General features: G+C 44.1%; 1 protein-coding gene across 5 annotated transcripts in view; it reads left to right on the forward strand.

Moving 5' to 3' along the window:
* Positions 1 to 16,205, forward strand: part of SYCP2L (synaptonemal complex protein 2 like) — a 58,346-nt gene extending 42,141 nt beyond the window's left edge. For 4 of the 5 annotated variants that reach the window (XM_044927002.2, XM_044926987.2, XM_044926988.2 and 1 more), the window contains 6 exons: positions 5,569 to 5,670; positions 7,897 to 8,003; positions 9,034 to 9,125; positions 9,329 to 9,428; positions 9,534 to 9,592; positions 15,669 to 16,205. In XM_044927002.2, coding sequence (XP_044782937.2) covers positions 5,569 to 5,670; positions 7,897 to 8,003; positions 9,034 to 9,125; positions 9,329 to 9,428; positions 9,534 to 9,592; positions 15,669 to 15,723 — 515 coding nt within the window. In that variant the 3' untranslated portion in view covers positions 15,724 to 16,205. The remainder of the gene's footprint in view (positions 1 to 5,568; positions 5,671 to 7,896; positions 8,004 to 9,033; positions 9,126 to 9,328; positions 9,429 to 9,533; positions 9,593 to 15,668) is intronic. The other variant, XM_044926995.2, reaches the window with a different exon arrangement.
* Positions 16,206 to 16,710: the final 505 nt, after the last annotated feature.

The following is a 16,710-nucleotide window of genomic DNA, read 5'->3' on the forward strand; positions in this document are numbered from 1 at the left end:
TTTCTAGGGATGTGCCTGCTCCACGCTTTTCTTTCTCAGGGGAACCTCTGCAGACTGCGTTTTCTCTGCAACCCGCACAGCCAGGCCGGGTGCTGGCAACCTCCGGTCGCTTCCCCCGGGGCTGGTGGGCGCTCACGGTCCGTGCTTTCTGCCGAATAGGCCTGGCTGTCTTACGAATGCTCAGTCAGCGCGCTGTGTTGTTGCTTAGTCTCTCAGTTGTGTCTGACTCTCTGCGATCCCGTGGACTGTAGCCCGCCAGGCTCCTCTGTCCTGTGGGATTTCCCAGGCAGGAATCCTGGAGTGCTCTTCGGAGTGTGCAAAATGAGCCAGCCCCAGGGTGGGCTTGTGAGTGGGCAAGGCGTCCAGATTGTTTGTGGTGTCCGTGGACCAGCTGCGGGGTTATCCCGTAGGTGATGCGTGCCCAGCAGCTCTTGAGAAAGCCTCCTTATGGGGTCCCTGAAGGCCTCCTTATGGGGCCCCTGAAGTCCTCCTTATGGGGTCCCTGAAGGCCTCCTTGTGTCCCTGAAGGCTTCCTTATGGGGCACCTGAGGCAGGTAGCAGGATCTGCGTCCCTTCGATGCTCCCTGAGAATCCTAGATGCTGTTCTCCAAGCCCCTCCCCACCCCAGGCCGTGGAGTGTACCTCAGGATTCTGGCTGGAGCAAGAAAGAAATTGTCTTCTTTGCCTGCGGTAGCTGAGCACTCACCCAGACGCTCTCGCCTTCCCCCGAGGGAGAGAGCTTGAGCTCAGAGGGTTTCTCTCGGTGCTGAGCTGGGCTGCCCTGAGCACGCGCTGATGTGGCTCAAGTGATGGTCCTTGCTATCCTCTCGGATGCGTCCAGTTGGATATTTTTCCTTGTCCAACAATGTGTCAGGTCTTCACACTGGATGCTCAGACTTCCACAAAGTCCCTTTGTCAGGTGATTTTCAAAAAACGGTGTCCTTTGGGGAAGTTCAGTTCAGTTCAGTCGTGTCCGACTCCTTATGACCCCATGAATCGCAGCACGCCAGGCCTCCCAGTCCATCACCAACTCCCGGAGTTCACTCAAACTCACATCCATTGAGTCAGTGATGCCATCCAGCCATCACATCCTCTGTCGTCCCCTTCTCCTCCTGCCCCCAATCCCTCCCAGCATCAGAGTCTTTTCCAATGAGTCAACTCTTCGCAAGAGGTGGCCAAAGTACTGGAGTTTCAGCTTTAGCATCAGTCCTTCCAAAGAAATCCCAGGGCTGATCTCCTTCAGAATGGACTGGTTGGATCTCCTTGCAGTCCAAGGGACTCTCAAGAGTCTTCTCCAACACCACAGTTCAAAAGCATCAATTCTTTGGCACTCAGCTTTCTTCACAGTCCAACTCTCACATCCATACATGACTACTGGATAAACCATAGCCTTGACTAGACAAACCTTTGTTGGCAAAGTAATGTATCTGCTTTTCAATATGCTGTCTAGGTTGGTCATAACTTTCCTTCAAAGGAGTAAGCATCTTTTAATTTCACGGCTGCGGTCACCATCTGCAGTGATTTTGGAGCCCAAAAAATAAAGTCTGACACTTTTTCCACTGTTTCCCCATCTATTGCCATGAAGTGATGGGACCAGATGCCATGATCTTCATTTTCTGAATGTTGAGCTTTAAGCCAACTTTTTCCACTCTCCTCTTTCACTTTCATCAAGAGGCTTTTGAGTTCCTCTTCACTTTCTTCCATAAGGGTGGTGTCATCTGCATGCATCTGAGGTTATTGATATTTCTCCTGGCAATCTTGATTCCAGCTTGTGCTTCCTCCAGCCCAGCGTTTCTCATGATGTACTCTGCATATAAGTTAAATAAGCAGGGTGACAATATACAGCCTTGACGTACTCCTTTTCCTATTTGGAACCAGTCTATTGTTCCATGTCCAGTTCTAACTATTGCTTCCTGACCTGCATATAGGTTTCTCAAGAGGCAGGTCAGGTGGTCTGGTATTCCCATCTCTTTCAGAATTTTCCACAGTTTATTGTGATCCACACAGTCAAAGACTTTGGCATAGTTAATAAAGCAGACATAGATTTTTTCTGGAACTCCCTTGCTTTTTCCATGATCCAGTGGATGTTGGCAATTTGATCTCTGGTTCCTCTGCCTTTTCTAAATCCAGCTTGAACATCTGGAAGTTCACAGTTCACATATTGCTGAAGCCTTGCTTGGAGAATTTTGAGCATTACTTTACTAGCATGTGAGATGAGTGCAATTGTAAGGTAATTTGAGCATTTTTTGGCATTGCTTTCTTTGGGATTGGAATGAAAACTGACCTTTTCCAGTCCTGTGGCCACTGCTGAGTTTTCCAAATTTGTTGGCATATTGAGTGCAGCACTTTCACAGCATCATCTTTCAGGATTTGAAATAGCTCCACTGGAATTCCATCACCTCCACTAGCTTTGTTCGTAGTGATGCTTTCTAAGGCCCACTTGACTTCACATTCCAGGATATCTGGCTCTAGGTCAGTGATCACACCATCATGATTATCTGGGTCGTGAAGCTCTTTTTTGTACAGTTCTTCTGTGTATTCTTGCCACCTCTTAATATCTTCTGCTTCTGTTAGGTCCATACCACTTCTGTCCTTTATCGAGCCCATCTTGGCATGAAATGTTCCCTTGGTATCTCCTGTTTGGCTCTTTTGCTCATGGGCTGTTGTTTTAATGTTTTCTCTGGAATTTTGGATGTGCTGGGCTCCCAGGGCTGTGAGCAGACAGGATGACTGATTACTCATGATTTTGCATTTTGCCCTCATCGTGTACCTTCTTTGAAAGGGGCTTCCCAGGCGGCTCAGTAGTGAAGAAACTGCCTGCAATGCAGGAGACCTGAGTTTGATCCCTGAGTCAGGAAGATCCCCTGGAGAAGCAAATAGCAACCCACTCCAGTATTCTTACCTGGAAAATCCCATGGATGGAGGATCCTGACAGGCTACAGTCCTTGAGGTCACAAAGAGTCACACATGACTTAGTGACTAAACAGCAGCAACACAACTTAGAAAGAAGAATAAGAAAGTTAGAAAATGAATAAGAAACTTAGAAAATGCTGTCATGTACTGATGAACCTCTGCAGAATTCTGTGTTTGAATAATTATCTATACATACTCAGAAATCAGTATTTATTATTAATTGGTTTGTGTGCATGCTCTCAGTCGTGTCTGACTCTTTGCGACCCCATGGACTGTAGCCCACCAGGTTCCTCTGTCCATGGGATTCTCCAGGCAGGAACACTGCAGTGGGTTGTCATGCCCTCCTCCAGGGGATCTTCCCAACCCAGGAATCAAACCCGCAGCTCTTGAGTCTCCTGCATTGGCAATCGAAATGCATTAGTCCAGACAAAATATTTTTCAGTGGTCTCCATCAGGCTGATAAATTCAACAATAAAGATTGTCTTTAACTTTCAGATTCTTAGCATAGTACACATTGGTAGAATAAACAGAGGAACTGGCATTAGGAAAGTACCTCCATAGGAAGGGTATTTTGATAAAAAAAAGACTTCTTGTCCTAGTGAAGGCTCTTGACCTTTATCATTTATAGCCACATGGTGTCACTTCAGAGTAAGATTTTTTTTTAATGCCTCAACTTGGGAGAACTTGGCTATTCATGCACTAAAAACTGTTTTCATCGGAAATATAAGTGAGTAAATGCAATATGGACACCAGATTATTCACTACATACAACCTGTGCCTAAAATAAGTTCAGAAGCTCCTCAGATTGCAAAAGCCCTCACCTTTCACAGCGATGAAGACAGCTGTGTCCGAAAGCAAGTGGACACTCCTTTAGCAGCCACCAAGAGAACCAGCATTCATTCGAGATCACCTTAGTTTCGGCCACGGTGTGTTTACTGACTGCGTTCATTTTTTAAGTGCTGCGTGTACATAGTTTTAGCCCCTTTATGAGAATGTCCAAAGGTCCTGGTTCAAAGAGGCATGCAGTTGCCATGGAAACAAAGCTGAGTCAGCTGCATCACTTAGGACCTGCATGCTTTAAGGAGTGCGCTGGTTTCCCTAGAGGAGCTTGTTCTCTCTGGAGAGCCGCTGCTCTATTTCAGGTAAAGTAATTTACAGGATTGCCCCTTCCAAAGGGTTTTCTGTGCCAGATTATTTCCATGTCGCTGAAGTGGGCCCTCTGGGATGATCCCCATATAGTAGGTTCACAAATTCCAAGCAGCTTGTTCAGGGAACCATCACGGTATTTACACAGGGTTCCTGGATTCCTCTCTCCATTGGAGGTAGCTATTATATCGTCTGTGCCGGTAGATGCTTTGTTTTTCACGGGTGGGGCATGAACATTCAAGGCCATGCTTTCAGCTATTGCTACAAATGTTGTCAGGAGAGGGGGAAAAAAAAACCAGAAGAGGCAAAAGAGGCAGAAAGGAGAGAAATGTAAAGAAACATAGTAGTTGTTCATGGGTGCCTAACTGTGGCTAGCTAGAATTCTTTCTAAGTGGTTTCTTTGGGTCTTGACTGGGGTGTAGGCACCATGTGAGATTTAAGCCTGAGTGCTGTTTGTTTTGAGGCTGGAAGAGGACTGGGCTGTGTCTGGATTCTTCCCTGGATTTTAAAAAATCATTTAGCCTTGAAACAGGGCAGTTCAGTTCAGTTCAGTCGCTCAGTCCTGTCCGACTCTTTGCGACCCCATGAATCACAGCACGCCAGGCCTCCCTGTCCATCACCAACTCCCGGAGTTCACTCAAACTCATGTCCATCGAGTCAGTGATGCCATCCAGCCATCTCATCCTCTGTCGTCCACTTCTCCTCCTGCCCCCAATCCCTCCCAGCATCAGAGTCTTTTCCAGACTCCCTAGCAAATACCCATCCGACTCGATGGACATGAGTTTGAGCAAGCTATGGGAGTTGATGATGGACAGGGAGGCCTGGCGTGCTGTAATTCATGGGGTCGCAAAGAGTCAGACCCGACTGAGCGACTGAACTGAACTGATACTTTTCAAACAAAGGAACACACGTGAATCTTAGAGCAGTGAAAAGAGATAGTTGCACCTCTCCAGGTTGAGAGTATTGCTTATGCTTTTCACTTTTTGAAAAAAAAACGAGAGAAGCTGGATGTGAGCTCTTTCAGGTTCCAAGGGAGAATGTGATCACTCACACTAGTGAGGCCCTCGTTGGTGAGACAGCCCTCAGTCCGGTGCTGAGGCTCCACATCACCAGCAGGTGGCGCCCTCCTTGAGCTGATCTGATCAGCTTCCAAGGGCCAGGCGGCCTGGAAACCTTGCTACCTTGCCCCTTTAGCCGGGAGCCCTGGTTGATGCCAACCATTACTGCTTTCCATTTGAGCCAGCCCGTATCCTGGAAAGGAGAGTGCTCCTGCATGTCACTGAGCTCATCAAAGGATGCTCGGGTCCTCTTCAGGCATCAGCACACCTCGTTCTTTGAGACGTGCCCTTAGTCAACGTGCCAAATGATAAGCAATTTGTAACAAGGCAGGAACACGTTTCACTTGCTGCTTATCATGGCTAGATATTCACTGGCGAAAAGAGAGCAAGATAAATCTGGGAACAAGGAGACGTGTGTGTGTGATTATCAGTGTGTTCTGCTTGCCTTCAGACAGAGCAGACCGTCACGGCGCTAAGTGGAAACAGCCATGGCTGGAAGATGGTGGTGAACCAGGGGCCCTTTCCTTGGTGGCAGAAGAAGCTGAGTTGGCAGGTAACGCCAGGCACCCAGATGTTTCAGATGTGTGAGCACTGAGAGCCCCACTGTGAACTACAAGGCAGCTAGAGTTTTAAGATCATAGTGGCTGCAGGAGCCAAAAAACGAAGTGCTTTGTCTTCAGACATAAGTAAATCGTTGCACAAACTGTAGATAAGAGCAAACACTATCTCCTCCTGGCATTTTGATTTCTGCCTCTCAAGTCTTGGTGGCAACTTCCAGGCCCCAAATGTTCTTAAACTTATAGGTATCTGCTTTAGTATAGCCAAATGTTTGTGTTAGAAATATCCACTCCACAGATGAAGGAGAATGATCTGAAATGTCTGCGTACGTGGGGTTGGCCTTCTGGATGAGCAGCACGCCTATCCTTTGAGACCAAAGGCTCTAAGAAGGCAAATTTGGAGGCCCCCAGGTACTCGAAGTGGGTGGTGAGAGCCGGGCAGCCCTGCATTCCGATCCTGGAGCTGTCGGTGTGAGCTCGCACCAGTTGTGTGATCTGTGTGAAAAGTGGACGTGAACAGTACCTGCTTCACTTGGATTTTCTGAGAATTAAATGAGTTGGTCCACACAGTGCCAGACCCTTCGTGAGCCCTTTTAAAGCCTCTTGGCACCTAGAAGCTGTTAAACGCCAGTCCCTAGAATGTCTTACCCATCACGTTATCCTAGAGACCTCTAACAACACCTCAGCCTGCTTCTTAGACATACTCTGATTTAAGGTGCAATCAGTTGCTCTGGTTTTAGAAAAGGCAGAGGAACCAGAGATCAAATTGCCAACATCTGCTGGATCATCGAAAAAGCAAGAGAGTTCCAGAAAAACATCTATTTCTGCTTTCTTGACTATGCCAAAGCCTTTGACTGTGTGGATCACAATAAACTGTGGAAAATTCTGAAAGAGATGGGAATACCAGACCACCTGACCTGCCTCTTGAGAAATTTGTATGTAGGTCAGGAAGCAACAGTTAGAACTGGACATGGAACAACAGACTGGTTCCAAATAGGAAAAAGAGTACGTTAAGGCTATATATTGTCCCCCTGTTTATTTAACTTATATGCAGAGTACATCATGAGAAACGCTGGGCTGGAAGAAACACAAGCTGGAATCAAGATTGCCAGGAGAAATATCAATAACCTAAGATATGCAGATGACACCACCCTTATGGCAGAAAGTGAAGAGGAACTCAAAAGCCTCTTGATGAAAGTGAAAGTGGAGAGTGAAAAAGTTGGCTTAAGGCTCAACATTCAGAAAATGAAGATCATGGCATCCAGTCCCACCACTTCATGGGAAATAGATGGGGAAACAGTGGAAACAGTGTCAGACTTTATTTTTTGGGCTCCAAAATTACTGCAGATGGTGACTGCAGCCATGAAATTAAAAGATGCTTACTCCTTGGAAGGAAAGTTATGACCAAGCTAGATGGCATATTCAAAAGCAGAGACATTACGTTGCCAACAAAGGTTTGTCTAGTCAAGGCTATGGTTTTTCTTGTGGTCATGTATGGATGTGAGAGTTGGACTGTGAAGAAGGCTGAGCGCTGAAGAATTGATGGTTTTGAACTGTGGTGTTGGAGAAGACTCTTGAGAGTCCCTTGGACTGCAAGGAGATCCAACCAGTCCCTTCTGAAGGAGATCAGCCCTGGGATTTCTTTGGAAGGAATGATGCTAAAGCTGAAACTCCAGTACTTTGGCCACCTCATGCGAAGAGTTGACTCATTGGAAAAGACTCTAATGCTGGGAGGGATTGGGGGCAGGAGGAGAAGGGGACGACAGAGGATGAGATGGCTGGATGGCATCACTGACTCGATGGACGTGAGTTTGAGTGAACTCTGGGAGTTGGTGATGGACAGGGAGGCCTGGCGTGCTGTGATTCATGGGGTCGCAAAGAGTCAGACACTGATCTGATCAGTTGCTCTGATTTAAAGTATTGGGAAAGTTTGTTGAAATGAGCCCTTGCCAGACAGTAAGTTTTGGTGGGAAGCTGCGTGAAGCATCGTCTGAGGACTCTTGGCTCAAGCTGGTCTGGTCAGTCACGGTTGGAGTCAGTCTTGCTGCAGCCATGGACTTCTGTGGGTCACGGACTTCGTGACCCACAGAAGCCAGCGGGTCTTCTCTGGCTCATGCCTGAGTTTCTAAAGGACTTTCCATGCTCTGGGCAGCAGGCAGGCTGAGCACACCTACTTTGAGCCCTTTGTTAGTTTTACTTAATGTTCTATTCTTCTTGTGCAGAAGGCATTTCAACTTCATCCTTAAACATTCCGCCAGAGAACTTAAAAGGTTCTGTGATGATCACTGCTTTTGAAAACTTCACTAGAGAACTGAAAAGAAACTATGAGGTAATGGCCCAGTAAAAATGAAAAGCTAGCTCGTTATGCATTTGAAGTAACAGGTTCACATTCATTAACACCACTGTGGTCCTTCCTGTGTGAAGGTGTGCCTGAGTCTCTGGGGAGGTCCATTGTTCTAGCTGTGGTTGCTGACTTTAGTGTCTTTGTGAACTGTGGTTTGTATTTATAAGACAGCTGTTCTGGGGACTTCCCTGGTGGTCCAGTGGGTAAGAATCCGAGCTTCTGCTGCAGGGTGTGTGGGTTCGATCCCTGGTTGGGGAACTAATATCCCACATGCTGCACAGTGTGGCTCTCCGCCAAAAACAAAACCCCAGCTTAAACCAGGTCAGCTATTCCATGTCCATTTGCTCTCGTGGGACCAGATGGGCCTGTATGGAAAGGCTTTGGTTTTTGTTGATTGCAGTCTCAGAAAACTGGACAAGCGGAAAGCATTGATTTGGTCACAGCGATAGACAAGGAAGGGAGGGCCAGGGGACCCGCGTGGATGAGAGAGGCGTCCGGGACGGAGACGCAGGTGGACTGGGTGTGGGTGGTCAGCTGACTAGGGCAAATCTTCGAGATGCCACACATGCAGGCTGTCACAGAACCTTCTCTGCAAGAGGACTTTGAAACCATTTGTGTCCCGTCCATTTCCCTACTGTTTATAAATCCCTAAGGAATTATTTGTTAGCACATTTGAGAAAAGTACTTATGATCTCACCCTAATGTATATTCATTGAACTAACTTGAAAGATCTCCAGTCTTATTTTCTGCAATACTAATGTAAGCTGGTTTATAATGGAAATTTGTTTGTGATACTCAATATGTGTATCAGTGGCATGAATACAAGTTTTCCTATTTTAGCTTATTGTCCTTTATTGATATCAAACCTGAGGTAATATATGAAATGCACAGTGCTTTAGTGATGTTTGCTGTGAATATTACGTGCGGGCAACATCTTTTTAATATGAAGACTACATCCAATTTATGTAGTTCTGTTTAACCCGGATGTGCTCATTTTGTTGTTGGTATGGTTTAGCTTAGGTACAGAAGGAGCCCACTTTATTCAAAAAATGCAAAGGAAGTACCAGATTGCCTGATAGAACTTTTAAGCCAGATACATCATCGCAGGTAAGTGTTGGGTTTCAACGCAAGTTTATGAAATTGTGATTCCTCAAAAGAACATTTCCAAGGGGAAAGAAGAGAAAGGAGATGTATATTCTTAAGACAAGAAACATCTAGAGAAAAATATGGAGTATCTTTGCAATAAGATTAGAGATGTCTTTGTCACATCCAGCGGTCTGGTGAAATTTGTTGCTCTTGTTTTTTCTCAGACTGAATAAACTGGAACAGTTTCACAGTTTTGTTCTTCAAGAGCTGAGCAATCTTGACAAGGATTTCGAGGTTCTTCAACGCCTTGAGGACGATGTTCTGGTAAGTTCTTTTTGTTTGGAACATTCTCTGTGACTTAAGAGGATTTGTTCTGGTGTAGAAAAACTGTCAACCACTTCAACCAACCCACCTCTTGTTCAATTTTAGGAATTTTTGGGGAAGCAGTCAGCTGACCTGAAATCATTCTGTGAACTGCAGCTGCAGAGGTATTTTGTTTTTTTTTTTGTTGTTGTTTTTTTTTTTTAACAAGTATCTGTCCTAGAAGTATCTTCGTTGAAGTAGGAGGTATTTAGCTAAAGCATGAGTGGTTGATGTTGGTAAAACCTTACTTAGGTAGCTAAATAGCTGCATCTTTTCTAACCAGCCGCTTCTGTGGGACTCCCTGGGCATAGAGTATGGCTTACAATACCCATCAAGACATATGCATTTTGAAAAGCATAAAAAGGATCATGAAAACTTCATTTTTTTTTTTTTGGATACACATTGTTTTTTTTTAAGCAAGATTTTAAAAAATTAAAACAGATTTTGAGAAAAATATCGAGGTTCCTGAGTGAACAGTTGATTTTAAGTTAAACTGAACTGTGTACTTCATAGAATACATTCTACACACCTTATATATGTAGTATATGTAGACTTTTTTTTTTATTTTTCAATTTTATTTACGTGGTTTATTTTTGGCTGTGCTGGGTCTTCGTTGCTGCATCAGAGTCTCTCTAGTTGCGGTGAGGGAAGGCTGCTCTTCGTTGCGGGGTGCAGGCTTCTCACTGCAGCGGCTTTCTCGTTGCAGAGCAGGGCTCTAGGCGTGCGGGCTTCCGTAGTTGTCGAGTGTAGGCTCAGGAGTTGCGGTGCAGGGACTCAGGTGCCCCCGAGGGGTGTGGGATCTTCCCGGACCAGGGATCGAACCTGCGTCCCCTGCATTGGCAGGCGGATTCTTAACCACTGGACCACCAGGAGAGTCCAGTTTTAAACATGTATGTATACATTTTAAAACAACATGTGGGTTTATCTTGCTGGGTGTTCCTCTCACTGTGGTTAGCCCATGTCCATTCTGAGGCTGCTGCTTCTGTCCATTTGGAATCGTTTCCTCTTTCTAGAGGGGAGGAAGTGGGCAAATGGATAGTGAAGTCCTTTACTCTGGTGCTTGTGCCCTGGGAGGAATTCTAGTGTTTTTTTCTTTCTTGAATCAAAAGGGATCCCTATATACATTTACACTAGCTAAAGCCTTCTCTATCACATAAGAATCAGCTTTTGTCACAGAAATCTGTCATGTGGTTTCAAAAAGGATATTATTCTGATCATATCAGGTATTTCAAACCAGAACAAAAACTGTCAATGTTTGAATTAGCCATCCTACTGTTTTCTCAGTTAATACAAGAAATAACATTGACAGTGTAGCCTCTAGATTTCCAAAGTTCTTCCAAACACTCATCCCACTCCGTGCAGCGTTCATTACGCATGATGATAGTGGATAGCCATTTCAGATCTCTTCACTAAATGCCCATGGTTGTTAAGAATGGTTCTCAAGCTGGTTGGAATTAAGACCTCTTAACACTTTTAAAATTTATTGAGGATCCCCAGAAAGCTTTGGCTTTGTCAATTCTGTCTGTGAATATGTTCCACATTAAAAATTGAGACTCAGTTTTTTTTAAAATTTTAAAATAGTATATTTATTGTCATGTAGGAAATATTCTGAGACAGTTTTTGAAATGTGTTCCTTTAAAAAGAACAGTAATTGTTGATGTATGGCAGAAACCAGCACAATATGGTAAAGCAATTTTCCTTCAATTAAAAATAAGTAGATTTAAAAAATTAAAAGAACAGTAATAAATGTTTACCTATTGATATAAATAACAGATTTTTATGAAAAATAACCAGACTTTTCAAAACAAGAACTATGAGAAGATTAGTGTTGTTTTGTGCTTTTGCAGATCTCTAATGTCTGGCTTAATCAGTTCAGTCGCTCAGTCATATCCGACTCTTTGCGACCCCATAGACTGCAGCACACCAGGCTTCCCTGTGCATCACCAACCCTCAGAGTTTACTCAAACTCATGTCCATCAACTCGGTGATGCCATCCAACCATCTCATCCTCTGTTGTCCCTTCTCCTGCGTTCAGTCTTTCCCAGCATCAGGGCCTTTTCCAGTGAGTCAGTTCTTCGCATCAGGTGGCCAAAGTATTGGAGCTTGGGCTTCAGTATCAGTCCTTCCAATGAACACCCAGGACTGATCTCCTTTAGGATGGACTGGTTGGATCTCCTTGCAGTCCAAGGGACTCTCAAGAGTCTTCTCCGACACCACAGTTCAAAAGCATCAATTCTTCAGTGCTCAGCTTTCTTTATAGTCCAACTTTCACATCCATACATGACTACTGGAAAAACCATAGCTTTGACTAGATGGACCTTTGTTGGCAAAGTAATGTCTCTGCTTTTTAATATGCTGTCTAGGTTGGTCATAGCTTTTCTTCCAAGGAGCTAGCATGTTTTAATTTCATAACTGCAGTCACCATCTGCAGTGATTTTGGAACCCAAGAAAATAATGTCACTATTTCCATTGTTTCCCCATCTATTTGCCATGAGGTGATGGGACCAGATGCCATGATCTTAGTTTTCTGAATGTTGAGTTTTAAGCCAGCTTTTTCACTCTCCTCTTTTGCTTTCATCAAGAGGCTCTTTAGTTCTTCTTCACTTTCTGCCATAAGGGTGGTGTTATCTGCATATCTGAGGTTATTGATATTTCTCCCGGCAGTCTTGATTCCAGCTTGTGCTTCCTCAGCCCAGCATTTCTCATGATGTACTCTGCATAGAAGTTAAATAAGCAGGGTGACAATATACAGCCTTGACATACTCCTTTTCCTATTTGGAACCAGTCTGTTGTTCCATGTCCAGTTCTAACTGTTGCTTCTTGATCTCTGTACAGGTTTCTCAGGAGGCAAGTCAGGTGGTCTGGTTTTCTCATCTCTTTAAGAATTTTCCGCAATTTGTTGTGATCCACACAGTCTGCCTTAATAAGGGCCTCTATATCTGCTTCTGAATTCCATCCATCGTGACACCACACATCAGGTAGCCTCTGAAAAAGTCCACTGTATGTTTGTAGAGAGAGTAGGAATGAAGGAAGCAAATTTTGTGCTAGTTTTCATCACAGTATTACCAGCATAGTTTTGACCTCACAGAATCTTTGAAAACTTAGACATCCCACAGGCTCACACTTTGGGAACTGCTGGTAGTGGTGTGTGTGTGTGTGTGTGTGTGTGTGTGTGTGTGTGTGTGTGTGTGTGTGTAGACTGGGAAAGTTCTGCTTTTATTGGTGGAGAGAGAAGGAAAGGGGTGTGGCTGGATCTTAAAGGCTGGATGTGAGTGTACATTAGATTTGTGGTTTCAGCATCTGAATGGAGCTGTCAAGTGGGTAACCGGATAGTCAAGACTGAAACTCATGGTGGAGGGTCTGACAACGAGGCCGGATGAGTTGACTTAGGGACCAGTTACAGAGAGAAGTTGTTCCAGGACAGAATCCTTGGGATGCTCCAGGGAGCTGAAGTTTGGTAAGGGAGAGGAAGCCAGCAGAAGAGGGTGAGAGGATGGTGCGAGGAGGGGGTGGTGTTGCAGAGGGTGAGAAGATGTGTGCGCATGCATATGTAGTGAGAGGTCTGGATTCTAGGAGATTCTCATCAAAATGTCAACCATGGTTATTTCTGTGTGGTGACATTTTAGGTGACTTGACTTTTCTAACTTAGGCTGTTCTGTATTTTTTTAGATGTAGTGCAAGATATAAATGACTTTGGGCTTCCCTGGTGGCTAAGATGGTAAGGAGTCCACCCTGCAGTGCAGGAGACCTGGGTTTGATCCCTGGGTCAGGAAGATCCCCTGGAGCAGGGAATGGCAATCCACTCCAGTACTTTTGCCTGGAGAATTCCATGCCGCAGTCTGACGGGCTACAGTCCATAGGGTTGCAAAGAGTTGGACACAACTGAGCTACTAACACTTTCACTTTCATAAATGACTCTTGTGTAATAAACTCAAACAACATAACATTTATCAAGTAAGTGAATTTTCCTCTCTCCCTAACCTTCCCTCTTTTATATGATCCAGAGAGAACTATGTCTTTACTATTTAGTATATATTCTTCTTGATTTTTTTTCTGTTTCAGTTCAGTCGCTCAGTCGTGTCCAGCTCTTTATGACCCCATGGACTGCAGCATGCCAGGCTTCCCTGTCCATCACCAACTCCTGGAGCTTGCTCAAACTCACGTCCGTCGAGTTGGTGATGCCATCCAACCATCTCATTCTCTATCATCCCCTTCTCCTCCCGCCTTCAGTCTTTCCCAGCATCAGGGTCTTTTCCAGTGAGTCAGTTCTTCGCATCAGGTGGCCAAAGTATTGGAGTTTCAGCTTCAGCATCAGTCCTTCCAATGAATATTCAGGACTGATTTCCTTTAGGATGGACTGGTTGGATCTCCTTGCAGTCCAAGGGACTCTCAAGAGTCTTCTCCAACACCACAGTTTAAAAGCATCAGTTTCTCGGTGCTCAGCTATGTTTCTGTGTTTACATAAGAATATATACAAACATCTTGATAAGTTTCAGTATGTATATTTTAAGTAACATAAATGACATACTAAATTTTATGTGCATTTTTCTTCCTTTGTTCTCTCAGTAACAGAAGTAGGATTTCTTTCCAAGTCAGTAATAAGGATCTGCTAATTTTTAAAGTAACTGTAGCTGTTCTAGTTTATGGGTCTATTATACTTTCACATTTGATTTACTGTTGATGAGCATTCAGATTATTTTAAATTATCACAAACAAATCTTAGTGAATACCCTTGTAACTGTATCTTGAATGACTTTCAGTATCAGGGAAACATTACAGTTTTATTTGGGGAAAACAAAAATAACAAAATCTCCAAGTCAAAATAGTACTAAAAGAGGATATGGATAAAAGCCTAATCTGGGCTAAGTATATTAGAATTCCAGCCCTAGTGGGGAATTGGATCTAATGCGAATTAAATGTATGTGTTATGATCAGTCATGTATAAGAGAAATCAGACTCCAGAAGCTGAACCAAATAGAGGTTTTGTTTGAATCCTGTGAGCAGTAGCTCACAGAGGGATTTTGTCCAAGGCTGGTGCTGAGCTCAGTCATGTCTGACTCTTTGAGACCCCCATGGCCCGCTAGGCTCCTCTGTCCATGGGATTCTCCAGGGCAAGAATACTGGAGTGGGTTGCCGTTTCCTTCTCCGGGGGATCTTTCCAACCCAAGGATCAAACCTCTATCTCCTGTGTCTCCTGCCTTGCAGGCAGATTCTTCTCTGGCTGAGTCATCGGGGAAACCCATCCAAGGCTGGTATGGCAGCTTTGAGTGCTAGTTAGGGATGCAGGTTGTTTTCACTTCCTGCTCTGTTATCTTTCCTTTGGTTTTGGGTTTCATGGTCACAGAACAGCAGCTCTACCTTCAAGCACATCAGCTCTCCAGGCAGGGAGGGGCAGGCAGATGGTGAAGGATTTGGTAAAAGATGTGTGCCAGTAGACTCTCTCTTCTTTTTAAAAAATTAGGGAAATAGTTTTCATGGAAGCCGAATCAGTAGACTTTTGTTTCCATATTATTGGCTGGAACTGAATCACATGAAGCTTGTTAGTTACAAGGGAATCTGGGGCTGCAGATTTAAACTGAGCTTGTTACTGTCCTCCCACAAAGTGGGGTTCTGTTAATAAGGAGAAAGGGGAGTATAGATGTTGGGTAGGTAACCAGCAATGTCTGTCATGCCCAAATTAAATTGTATGTGCTGAATGCAGGAGAAGATTGAGACATAAATCTCAGAGGTGATTCTGTCTGTTCTTCTCAATGAGCACATGCCCTAGTGTTCGCTTTAGGATGGGAGAATATGGTCCCTACCCACCTCTTGTTTTGTGAACCTCCAACTGGACTCAGTCTGCTTATTAACAATGGGCATTTTCCCAAAGGCCAGACCAGCCACTTTAACTGGCCCTCCCTCCAAGAAATAGCTGTCTTTTCTCCAACACCAAAGGAAAAAAAAAAAAATCATGCATTAGACTGTGGAGAGATGATACGTGAGTCTTGAAAGCAGCACATGTTTAAGAGATTTTTGAGAGTGATTTTGACCCTGGGCAGTTCCCTCCAGGACAGTGACCTTAGCTCCCAGTGTTATTATCTGAGTTAGGGAGGTAGCCGATGACAGGGAGTGACATTCACGTTGGCTCCCTGAGTTCTAGGGCCTAGGAGGGGGATGGTTCAGGCTTCACTAACAGCTGTTCTCCTGTTCCCTTTCCACCAGCCTGAGCCACGGGGAGGAGACAAAGCAGCCTCCGGCCACACAGGCTGTGCCTTAGTGCTCTGTGCGCGTTCACGGCAAGTGGAGTTCCTGAGACCTGCCAAGTCAGGATAGACTGTAATATGTTGGTCGTTTGTCCATTTGGTCACAAAGGTTTACCTTTTGTATTTAAATTTGGTCAGAAAATAAGAAGTTCAGGATGTTTAGCAACTTGGAGTCATGTTGCCCTTTTTTTTTTTTTAATTTTTGAAAGTAAAATTGATTTTTGAGAAGCAGCTTCAAGTTATTTGGAGAAGGGAAACCTCAGCATCTGTATATATATATATACTACTTAGCATGTCTCTTTAAGGGAGAGCTTACTTTGGGATGAAAAGAGCTCAGATGAAAATAGTGTTGTATTTTGAAATAGTTATTCTTCTGTTTGGCAGATATTCTGGTTTCTCTGGAACTTTAACAAAACTTCCAGCTTTAGCAGAGGAGAAATATTCATCTTTTGATAATTATTAAATGCTCTAATAAAGTCTGGTGCGTGGAGTTGTATATACAGCTGACTGGATTTATTTTAGAAAAATGAAACCTACATAAGCTAAGCCCATCTATAAGGTACATGATTGGATAACTGCAGTTAAAGACTGTACACTGAAGGCCAGATTATACAGTATATAATTGTTATATAATATAGCTTAGTTATAGTTTTATATGCCTAAAACAGTCTTTATAATCCCAATTTGTCATTTTCCTTGAATTTTTTAATGAGCTATGTTTTAGTATATTGTAAGCTATAAGAGTATCAGAGCACTTATTTAATAGCTTCTTTTTTTAAGATATGATTAACATTTAAATCCGTAGACTTTGAGTAAAGCAGATTACCTGCCATAAAGTGGGTGGGCCTCGCCTAATCAGTTGAAGATCTTAAGCGTCAAGACTGAGGTTGGTTGCTGAAAGAAGCGATTCTGTTTCAAGATTACAGCCTAGAAACCCTGCCTGAGTTTCCAGTCTGATGGCCAACCCTGCAGATTTCCCACTGGCCAGCTCTCACAATTTT

The sequence above is a fragment of the Bubalus bubalis genome, chromosome 2 (assembly GCF_019923935.1).
Source record: "Bubalus bubalis isolate 160015118507 breed Murrah chromosome 2, NDDB_SH_1, whole genome shotgun sequence".
Taxonomy (NCBI): Eukaryota; Metazoa; Chordata; class Mammalia; order Artiodactyla; family Bovidae; genus Bubalus; species Bubalus bubalis.